Source organism: Acomys minous (genome assembly GCF_964271855.1).
Source record: "Acomys minous genome assembly, chromosome: 12".
Taxonomy (NCBI): Eukaryota; Metazoa; Chordata; class Mammalia; order Rodentia; family Muridae; genus Acomys; species Acomys minous.
Window position 1 is genome coordinate 1,545,763 of NC_140493.1, and position 11,595 is coordinate 1,557,357.

An 11,595-nucleotide genomic window follows, 5' to 3' on the forward strand; every position below is an offset into this window, starting at 1 on the left:
TCTCTGTGTGGCTGTCCTGGACCTCGCTCTGTAGACCAGGCTGGTCTCAAATTCACAGAGATCCGCCTCCCGAATGCTGGGATCACAGGCGTGGGCCACCACCGCCTTGGTGAGACCCTGTTTTTGTTTTTGTTTTTAAGACCCCAAATGCCAGGGAACCCTATTCGCCCAGACTTCCCAGAGTAGCTCTCACCACAGGAGGGTGGGGGCCAAGACAGCCTAGATCCCAGCCCTGGGGGACTTCTGGCTCACTTCTTGCCTTCAAAGGAGCTCAGCTGCTTTCTCCTGGACTTTAAGGGTGGGGTTGGAGACCGATCCCGGTGGGAGCAGCTCTCTACTGCCCTCACCTGAGTCCTGCCTGGAGGTAGCAGACGTCGAGTTAGGCCCTGCCCTCTGAGTGCCTAGCCACTCAGGTTAGAGGCCTTTTTCCCTCCCCTGGGGCTGGGCTCCCTTTTTATAAAGGGCCTTTGCTGGGCGCTGTCCCACGGCTTAGAAGCAGCTGCTCAGCTCGCTCTCGAACCTTCAGCTCGAGTCTTCAGCTCGCTGCCTTCACTCCAGACTTCGCCATGTCCATCAGAGTGACCCAGAAATCCTACAAGATGTCCACCTCCGGCCCCCGGGCCTTCAGCAGCCGCTCCTACACGAGTGGGCCCGGTTCCCGCATCAGCTCTTCCAGTTTTTCCCGGGTGGGCAGCGGCAGCAGCTTCCGGGGAAGCCTGGGCACCAACGTGGGTCTGGGCGGCTTCGGCGGGGCCGGCGTAGGGGGCATCACAGCGGTCACGGTGAACCAGAGCCTGCTGAGCCCCTTGAAGCTGGAGGTGGACCCCAACATCCAGGCTGTGCGCACTCACGAGAAGGAGCAGATTAAATCCCTCAACAATAAGTTCGCCTCGTTCATTGACAAGGTGAGATCCCTCTCTGTCCGACGAACCGGGCCTGAACCGGCTCTTCTGCCATCACAGAAGATGGGTACATCTCTGCGCCCCACGAGCTCCCGTTGGGCCTCACCCATCCTGGCCACACTCGCTTCCAGCTTCTCTCGTGCACTTTGGTTTGGGCCGAGAGGGTCTGTAGTGCTTGTGGCTAAATCCCCTTGCACCTCCCTGCTTCGAATCCGCTCTCTGACCTGCCTGCCTGCCTGGTGGGCCTGGTGCCTTCAGCTGTCGCTCAGCTCTCTGGTGGCGGGGAAGCCTCCCCACCTCGCGCTGACCCAAGGTTTCCTATTGGTGCCCTGTGCATTTTTCCTTCTTCCTGTTAAATAATGGAGGGTTGGACAAGAGTCTAGAAGGTTATAGGTGACTTGGTTGAGCCTGGCAAACGCCGAAGCAGGTCTTTGGTACCCAGGGCGGGAGAAGGGGCGAGGGGGGGGGGGCGAAGTGGGAGTCACTGCTTGGCCCCTGCCCTGCTGCAGTATGGGCGGGGCCACTGCGGCGCCAGGACCGAGGTCTTGGGTCTGCCCTTCCACCAGGAGGAGCTCCGGTGTCGGGGAGGGCGGGGCCGGGAGTTGGCCTGTGAGTCTCGGGGTTCCGCCTCGGGGAAAGCCGGTGCGGGATTCAAAGTCTGTGGGCGTTGCACACTCCGCCCCTGTTACACGACCTGTTAAAACCGGAGTTTATGGCCCCAGATAGCGTCTGCCCGCCAACGCCCCTCTGCCTGCTTGGCGCTTGTGCCCCTTTCAGGCTTTCGACCCTCGCTCCGCCCCAAGTGCCTGGTTCTAATGAGCCAGGCCAGGTTTTGCAGCTCCGTGGCCCCGGGACGATTGGCCCTTTCTGCTGAAGGGCTCCTGAGAGGCGGTGTGGGGGCGGGAGGAGGGAAAACATGGGGCAGATGAGCCTGTGGACTCGGAGGCCGCGGGAGCGCTTACTTGCAGGAGGATGGAAAGAGAGCAGTTTGGCGCAGGCGTGGAGTGTGACTTTTCGTTACCGGGACCCACACTTTCCTCGGATGGGCCGTCTTGTCCAGCTTGACTTCATCTGTAAAATGGACACGGCAGGCCCTAAATCAGTTTCTGCCTGTTCAGCTCACAGCCTGGCCCAAATTCAGCATCTCATTAGGATGAAATGCTAGAACCAGCAGAGTTTATTTATTTATTTATTTATTTATTTTTGGTTTTTCGAGACAGGGTTTCTCTGAGTAGCCTTGGCTGTCCTGGATTCACTTTGTAGACCAGGCTGACCTTGAACTCACAGCATCTGTCTGCCTCTGCCTCCTGAGTGCTGGGATTAAAGATGTGCGCCACCACGCCCAGCTCTAGGGTTCATTTTAAAAATTACTTTTAGTAATTACGGAGATGAAAGGACTTATAGCACGGGTTGTAGGCTGATTGTACCCTCAGGATGTCTTCTCTCTAGTTATCCAAGTTTAAAAAGTTATAGCTTAGGGCTGAGTGCACAAAACTCATCTCCTTTGTTTGGAGCAGTTTCTTATCCTTATGAAAGAGTTTCCCCTTGTGAATTCTGTGTTTGTGGTAGGAGGGGAGGGTTGTGGATGCTGGGCAAGAGGGCGTGGAGACTCTGGAGGCTGTGGGTCTCAAAGGCTGATGCTGAAGGATGGAAGGAGACGCATCTTCCTCTGCTCAAAGTGGGTTCTGTGCAGAGAGGGGACTCCCAGACCGAGATACACGGCTCAGGTTAGCAGCTGCGTTGAGCCATAGCAAGTACTCTGGGCGCTAAGGAGCATGTTCCCTAAAATGTCCAGCACATTTATTCAAGGTCCCTTCAAGTGATCATTGGTAGTATTTAATGTGGATAATAGACATCCTTCTCAGCCTTATATAAAAGGCAACGAACAGACCTTTAGACAGTAGGGCTGTTCTTACTGACCTGCGATGTATACCCTATCCGTTCTGAGTGCTGGCGTTCCAGGGCTCCCAACGCCGCAGGTCACACTGTGATCCCATTGCTATCCCTCCAGGACCCTGACCCTAGCTTGATGCTGTGTCGTCCCCGTGCAGGTGCGCTTCCTGGAGCAGCAGAACAAGATGCTGGAGACCAAGTGGAGCCTGCTGCAGCAGCAGAAGACAGCAAGGAGCAACATGGACAACATGTTTGAGAGCTACATCAACAACCTTCGTAGGCAGCTGGAAGCCCTGGGCCAGGATAAGCTGAAGCTGGAGGCGGAGCTTGGCAACATGCAGGGCCTGGTGGAAGACTTCAAGAATAAGTGAGCCCGCCCCCTGATGACGTCATCTTACCTTGCCTGGCTGCGTCCCGTGGCCCTCTGCTTATGGGCAATTTGGCTTCACGGCCGCATGATTAGTTTTGCCTGGGAACAGTCAATTTTATGCTAACACACCAGTCCAATTTCAATCTCAGGACGGTTTGGATTCGGGCATCAAATTTACTGTTTAGATAGTGTACCTAAGCTGCGTATGGTGGCATGTATTTGGTATTTCTCTCAGGAGGCAGATTTCATAGTGAGTGCTAGAGCTCCATAGTGAGATTATGCATGCATGTATGTATGTATGTATGTATGTATTTTACTCTAGCATCCCTGGTCTGACTGGCAAACTCTCCAGAGAGAGCTCTGAGGGCTCATGTCAGGCCCCATGCCAACTCTCCCAGGTGCCAAATCTAATGTGGATTTATTTACTTTTCCCATTGGCTGAGAATAAGGCTGGGTGGGGAGAGGGGAAGGGTAAGCCATGGCAGAAGCACCAGCCTCGCATGGCCTACGTCTCTCAGCTGAACTTTCCAGCTATTTATTCCTCCATCAAAAAGCAAAGTGGGGTAGGAACGGAACCCTCTTCTTGCATGCATTTGGCTCCATGATGCAAAGGGCGGGGCTCCGTCCCCGGCGGTGGCGGTGGTGCCTGCCCAGGGCTCCGTCCCTGGCGGTGGTGGCGGCAGCACCAGCTCAGGGCAGCCTGCCGTCACCAGTCACCCCTGACTCCAAGTCTCTTTTTACTAGGTACGAGGACGAAATCAACAAGCGCACGGAGATGGAGAATGAGTTTGTCCTCATCAAGAAGGTGAGGGTTGGGGGCTGCAGAGATGGCACAGCGGTCAAGGGCACGTGCCTTTCTTCCAGGGGACCTGAGTTCAGTTCCTATTACCCACCTCAGATGGTTCACAACAGCCTGTAACTGCAGCTCCAGAGCTCTGAGGGTGCCTGAACTCAAATACACACACACACACACACACACACACACACACACACTTAAACACAATGAAAATTAATTAAAAAAAAGAAAGAAAGAAAGAAAGAAAACTAGGTCCTCTTCCCTATATGCAGGCATGGGAGGCGGTGGGACTCACATCAGTTCTCTGTTTTTATTTTTTTCCCTTCTACTTAACATAATAGAAAGGTAGGACAGAGTTAGCCTCCCACAGTTAGATAGTATTTCAGATATCGAGTTGGACAAGGTTGGTGGCCTAACCTTAGCTTTCTGGAGGAGGAAGTGTGCAGGTGGGGGCCTGCAGGAAGCAGAGATACAGTTGCATGGCTGGGACCCAGGGGGATAGCTAGAGGCTGGATTGGAAGGTCACGGCCGCGGGCAGATGTTGGGGAGCCCCCGAGCGCACTGAACTCAAGCCCCTCACCTCACCTCACCTCAGGATGTGGACGAGGCGTACATGAACAAGGTGGAACTTGAGTCCCGCCTGGATGGACTGACTGACGAGATCAACTTCCTGAAGCAGATCCATGAGGAGGTACGCTGCTCTCAGGGTCTGGAGCGGGCAGCCTGTCCCCATCTTCCAGCGCACCAGTCACCAAGGGCCCCACTGTTCAGTAGCCATAGGCACCAGTTAACACTGCTATAGAGGCTCCGCCCTCTGCTTGAAGCAGGGAAATGGGCCCCTCAAAGCCCTTGTTGCTGGTCTTCGCTTTCCTTCAGGCCTCGTCCCTTTGGCTATTTACCTAACTTCAGGTTTTCCTCAGTGGCTCAGAGACCACCTTCCTTCCCCTCTAACGGTGATGTTTCCAAGCCGCTTGCTCCCTCAAAGAGCCCTGTGTACAGGGCCGGAGCCTTACCACCCGCCCCCCTGCCCTACAGGAGATCCGCGAGCTGCAGTCCCAGATCTCAGATACGAGTGTGGTGCTCTCCATGGACAACAGCCGTTCCCTGGACATGGACGGCATCATCGCTGAAGTCCGTGCCCAGTACGAGGACGTTGCCAACCGCAGCCGCGCTGAGGCTGAGAGCATGTACCAGATCAAGGTAAAGAGCAGCGTTACAAGCCTGGGGGGAGGGCAGCGGGGGGGGCGGGGGTGTCCCCCTCCCTGGCCGGTTCTGTGCCCTGCATCACGAGGAGGGAAGGGGGTTCCAAATTCCACTCTTGCCTGTGGTGGGCTGGCTCCGCAGAGTGGAAGCCTGGAGTTCCGGAAAGGGGCCTTCATTGGCTTTGGTGACGAGGCCAAAGGAGGCTCTTCAGCTAAAACCCCACTCTCTTCCTGCCCCTGCAGTACGAGGAATTGCAGACCCTGGCTGGGAAACACGAAGATGACCTGCGTCGCTCGAAGACGGAGATCTCTGAGATGAACCGCAGCATCAGCCGCCTGCAGGCGGAGATTGAAAAGCTCAAGGGCCAGGTACTGTTGGAGCAGGGTGTGGCTGGGGGGTGGGGGAGGGAGAAGAGGACAGGAAGGAAAGGGGGAGGAGTCTGTGACCAGGGTTGAGAGTGGGAGGGGTTAGCGTCTCTGTTAGCGGCTGGATGCTGAGCATCTCTGGGTGGTGCCCGGAGAAAGCTCTGGGTGGTAGGGTAGAGTCCCCATCTCTCTAGCTAGTCTGCCCTGTGCGGGGCAAGGTTGGGTCTTGCTGCTAGAAGGCAGAGATAAGGCTGGTCTGGCTAAGGCAAAGCTCTAGCGCTGCCACAGGCGGAAGCGTGACGTGAAAGCAGCTCCCTGTTGCTTCTTACGCTTGCTGGACGGAGTTGGTGGAAGTCAGAGGGGAGACTTTCAAAGCTTGGAGTGGAGCTGGGCATGTAACGTGCGCCCAAAGCCCTGGGTTCAGTATGGCATAAAACCAGGCACGGGTGGAGTACACCAGTAAATGCAGCAGCTGGTAGGCTACATAGGAGGATTGCTGTAAGTTCAAGGCCACCCTGGCCTATGTAGTAAGTTCTAGGCCAGCCTGGGCTTCAAAACACGACAGCACAAAGAAGCTCAACGTGGATGGGCCTTAGGAAGGGCATAGACCAATTACCACCTGGTCACATATCTCTCTCTTCCCCCCCCCCCCCACCCAAGAGGGCAAGCCTGGAGGCTGCCATCGCTGATGCTGAGCAGCGTGGGGAGATGGCCATTAAGGACGCCAATGCCAAGCTGGCTGAGCTGGAGGCTGCCCTGCAACGGGCCAAGCAGGACATGGCGCGCCAGCTGCGCGAATACCAGGAGCTCATGAATGTCAAGCTGGCGCTGGACATCGAGATCGCCACCTACAGGAAGTTGCTGGAGGGCGAGGAGAGCAGGTGGGTTTGGAGGTCTCTCAGGCGAATGGCAGCCGATGACGTCATTGCAGCCTCTGCTCCCACAGCTCCTCAGGGCTCACAGGGGAGACAGCTGTATGGCTGAGCGCAGGGATGGAGAGGGGTGGGTGCTGTCTGGAACCCCGCTCCCCAACACTTGGATTCGGCTCTGGGATGAAAGGGGCCAAGAGTTGGCCCTGAAACACCCCCCACCACCACCACCCCTGTGTCTGGTTGCAGACTGGAGTCTGGCATGCAGAACATGAGCATCCAAACGAAGACCACCAGTGGCTACTCAGGTGAGTGGCCTGGGCCTTGGGGTTGGATGGGAGGGCTCCCAGGAGGTCAGGACTCTGGAGACGCTACGCTCAAAAGCCATTGGCAGAGGCAAAGGGGAAGGGTAAGGTCCATATTCTTGGCAGAGGTCCAGGCTGATTGGTAACATAAAAGCTAGCTGTGTGCCAGGCCTGTGCTAAGACCCTTATGTGTGCTCCTGCGGGCCCTTATGCATCTTCACGTTTGCACCTGCAAGTCTTCCTCCACATACCTTGAGGGAGGAGGGCCCCAGTTGAGTGTTCGTCAGGGACATGCAGCTAAAAGGGAGGGCCTTGTCCATGTTGGGTCCGCTTCTTCCAGAAAGTACGACCCAGGCGACCCTGGCGGTTATTGGTCAGGTCAGGACCTGCCCCTCCGCCCCCTGTGGTTGTCAGAGAGTGACTAGCCTGTGCTCACACGGCTGCCTCTGTCTCTCGCCCTGGACCAGGAGCACTGAGCTCAGCCTATGGGGGACTCACCAGCCCGGGCTTCAGCTATGGCGGCATGAGCACCTTCCAACCCAGCTTCAGCTCTGCCGGGGGCTCCAGCACCATCACACGCACCAAGGCTGTGGTTGTGAAGAAGATCGAGACCCGAGATGGGAAGTTGGTGTCCGAGTCGTCTGATATTCTGCCCAAGTGAAAGGCCACCGACACGTCTTTGCAGCCTCGGCTCCTGCGGCTGCTCAGGGCTCACGGGGGAGACAGCTGCAGGGCAGAGCGCAGGGAGCAAGAGACCCACCCAAGGATCAGCCCTGAACCCTCTAGGCAACCTTGGGAGGACTCTCCCATCTGGGGCACGTATGGCCCCTGCCTTCCACCCAAACCCAATTGTATTTTCCAAAATAAAGCCTCAGCTTTCTCTACCAACCGGCTTTTGCTGTGTCTCAGTCAGGGTTTCTATTGCTGCGACGAAACACCATAACCAAAAAGCAAGTTGGGGAGGAAAGGGTTTATTGATGGCTTACGCTTCCAGATCATAGTTGGGGAGGAAGTCAGGACAGCAACTCAAGCAGGGCAGGAACCTGGAGGCAGGAGCTGATGCAGAGGCGGTGAAGGGGTGCTGCTCGCTGGCTTGCTCCCCATGGCTTGCCCAGCCTGCTTTCTTATAGAACCCAGGACCACCAGCCCAGGGGTGGCTCCACCCACAGTGGGCGGGGCCCTCCCTCATTGATCACTAATAGAGAAAATGTCTTACAGCTGCATCTTATGGAGGCATTTTCTCAACTGAAGCTCCTTCCTCTCTGATGACTCTAGCTTGTGTTGACGCACAGCCAGCCAGTGCGCCATGTTTATATGTTCTTATAGGTGGGCTGGGCTGGGCAGCAGGCTCCTTCCTGAGACATGTGCCGGGCAGGGGAGTCCTCCTCCTCCAGGCTGTTTCAAGAGAAGCCTGTTGGAAGCTGGTTGGTGCCCTGGCTATGGGGCCACGGTTCTTGCCAGTGTGTAGCCTTTTACAGGTCACAGCTGGGTCCAAGATACCCAGGTTCCCTTGAGCTCGGCAGCACACTTGGGTGGGCCTATCAGAGAGCGTCAGTCTGCTGTTCCCCAGACCCTAGCATCTGCAGCACACACAGAAAGAGGCTCAGCTGGGTGCCGGAAGTCAGCATTGTCCGATTGTGCTTGCCTGTCCTTGGCCAGACACAGTCCTGTGTCTAGATGTGTTTGCTTTCTCTGTTTCCTTGCCAGGGACCCAGGAGGTCTGGCTTGCTAACCCTCCAGGTGTGCAGAGTCTATTTTTAGTGACGGGGTGTGTCATGCCAGCCATCCCTAGATGCCATGATTGTTCAGTATAGGACTTGGCACTGACATGTGGGTTTGTCCCTCCCCCTCCCCCAATTTTAACGCTGTGCTTGATAGAAAGGGCGTGTGTGGAGCCAGTGTTTGCCTGTGGAGGGTGGACCATGAACTTATGGGTGTGTGTGGATTCACTGAAGTATGTGAAGGGGTCTGCCTATTTGTTAAATGAATGGACAGGAAAGTGTTAGAAGACAGCTGGGTGAGGCACTGGCAACACCCGGGCGCCATTGTTATCAGTGTGAGAGTTCCCAGCAGCCACCGGGTCCATGCAGTGCCAGCCTAGGTGGGCATCAGGCCTCCTCCGCACTACCGCCGCCGAGGTGTTTTGCTATTTTGGATTTGTTGGAAACTGATGGAGAACAGATGCAGAGCAGACAGGAAGTAGGTGCGGACTATCACAGGAAGCTCACAGGAGGCCTCACTGTGGCTAGGTCTGCCAGGCCCTGGCACCAGTCTTGTCACCTTCCCAGCTACCTGACTCCATGGGTGTGGGGCGGCAGTGTCCCCTCCAGTCTCCAGCATGTTCTTAGCCAGGGCCAGAGGTCCTAAGCCAGGGGTCATGCATTGTGCTAGTCACAGCCTGGGCGACAGCAAACCCCAGCGAGCCAGGTTTGGCCACCTGTCCTTACCTTAAATGCCAACGAAAGAAACCAACAAAAGCAGCAAACAGAAAGAGGAGCCTTCAACATGGCCACAGCGGGAGAGGAACAAAACACACAGTGGCGCCCAAGTCCACTTTCAGGGTTCTGTCTTGAGATTAGGGTTAAGTAGAGGACCCGAGCCGTGCCCCCCACCCCCCACCCTCCGTAGCTGGGCGGTCCTGGCCACGGAGTGGTCCTGGCCCACCACTGAACCATCGCTGTCGCTGTCGTGGCTCCAGCAAGGTGGTCTGATGACCTGTAGGTCTCCGGGAACGGAGCTCCCCCCACGTGGCTAGCCCAGGCTTCAGAGTTTCTCAACTCTTTGTTTCGGTAAGCTCTCAACTCAGCAGAAGTGTTTCTTTTGGCAGGGACTTCTTTGTCTCTCTTCCCGATGCTGCCATTGGGAGTAAATCTCCTTTTACAGCTGGGGAGAAAGCCACAGGACACCAGCTAGAGCAGAAGTGTTTGGCACTGCCCCATTGCCCCCTGGGAAATTTTTAGTCTTTTTTTTTTCTTCCTGTATTAGATTACAAGGCTGCTCTCACTGCATTTTGTGTGTTATTTCTTAATTAATTCTTTTCTTTTCTTTTTTTTTTTTTTAACCCCCCAAGATAAGATCTCACTGTGTAGCCTTGGCTGTCCTGGTACGCTCACTTTGTAGACCAGGCTGGCCTCGAACTCACAGAGATCCGCCTGCCTCTGCCTCCCGCGTGCTGGGATTACAGGCGTGCGCCACCGTGGTCTGGCTCTCAGTGCACCTATTTGACTTCACACGGGCACACCCTCTGTGTTTAAAAAAAACAAAAACAACTTTCATTTTGTTTATTTATTTTATTGTGTATAAACATGCACATGAACATAGAGGTCAGAGGAGGATTTATTCTCATTCTTTACCCCGGGGGGCCCTGGGTGTGGAGTTCAGGTGCTCATCTGAGTTATTTCCATGTCCCCCACCTCTTAATGTAGGGTCTCACCGTAGCCTAGACTGGCCGTGGACTCACTGTCCTCCTGCCCCAGATGGGATGGCAGTGTGCACTGGCCACCCTTAGAGGCAAGTTCAGTTTTATTACCGTTTATGAACATACATAAGCAAGTCCCAGGAGACAGGAGGGTAATTATCAGGATTGCAGGGGTGCCCAGAACACACTGAGAGAGAGGGACCTCTGGCCCATTAGTTCTCCAGGGCAATATTTCCAGGGTTGCCACACCCTGTCCTTGAAGCCAGCCACCTGTCTTATCAGGTCCTGCTGCCAGGCAGGTTGGGAGCCTCCCCTCGTAGTTCCCAGGTGAGCGCCACACCCTGGATGTTTGCAGAAGGGAAGAGTGTTCAGCTCCTCCACACTAGAACCCTGCCTGCTCTCATGGGCGTCCACCACCGGGCAGCACCAGCCATTGATCAGGAGTGAGCCCCCTTTACCTGTCAGAACTTATGTATTGATTTATTTTTATGTTTGTAAATTTGTTTTTATGTGTAATGGGTGTTTTGCCTGCAAACGTGTGCACCATGTATGTGTGCACACCATGTGTGTGCACCATGCGTGTGTGCACCGTGTGTGCGCCTTGGTGCCCACAGAGATCAGAGGACAGTGTTGGGACAGGACTTAGACAGTTGTGAGTTGCCATGTGAGAGCTACAGATGATTGTGAGCTGTCTTGTGGGCGCTGGGAATCGGACTGGGTCCTTTGGAACAACTGCCATTGAGAGATTCCCTCCGGCCCAGGTTAAAACATTTTTTTTTAATTTTTATTTTATTTTATTTTATTTTTTTGAGATAGGGCCTCACTGTGTGGCCCTGGCTGTCTTGGAGCTCACTATGTAGTTCAGCTGGTCTCAAATCCCTAACTCACATAGATCGGCCTGCCTCTTCCTCCTAAGTGCTGGAATTAAAGGCCTGCACAGCCACATCCAGTCCTGTCATGGTTTGAACGCTCACAGAGGAGGCCTGGATAGCTTAGAGGTAGAGTGCTTGTCTGACTTGCACAAGCTCTTGGGTTCCATCTGAGTAGTAAAACCATCCTTTTCTCCCTTAAGCGAATGCAGGGGCTGTGGGGTGTAGCTCAGTTGGGAGGGTGCTTACCTATCATGCACGAAGTCCTCTGTTTGATCTCCAACACAACATCAGCTGAGCATAGGGGGGAAAGCATTCAGGAGGCAGGGGCAGGAGGATCTCTGTGAGTTCAAGGCCAGCCTGGTCTACAAAGTGAGTCTAGGACAGCCAACCCTATGCAGAGAAACCCTGTCTTGAAAAACAAAACAAAAGAAAACAAAAATACAGTCTTTATTTACATGAGGAAACTTGGAAGAATAGAAGATAAGATTCTCTCTCTCTCTCTCTCTCTCCTCCTTCCTCCCTCCCTCCCTCTCTTTTTCTTTCTTTCTTTCCTTCCATATCTAGCTCTGAATACTTGTAGGTTCTCCATCTGGAGATTCTAC

The 11,595-nt window shown here is 54.8% G+C and overlaps 1 protein-coding gene across 1 annotated transcript; it reads left to right on the forward strand.

Annotated features, from left to right (window-relative positions):
• Positions 1-445: 445 nt before the first annotated feature.
• KRT8 (keratin 8) lies at positions 446-7,591 on the forward strand. Its single transcript, XM_084749643.1, has 9 exons — positions 446-905; positions 2,954-3,162; positions 3,910-3,970; positions 4,557-4,652; positions 4,997-5,161; positions 5,407-5,532; positions 6,190-6,410; positions 6,648-6,706; positions 7,171-7,591. Exons 1-9 carry the CDS (start codon positions 567-569, stop codon positions 7,362-7,364), a joined length of 1,470 nt encoding a protein of 489 aa, XP_084605769.1. The 5' UTR covers positions 446-566; the 3' UTR covers positions 7,365-7,591.
• The last annotated feature ends 4,004 nt before the right edge of the window (positions 7,592-11,595 follow it).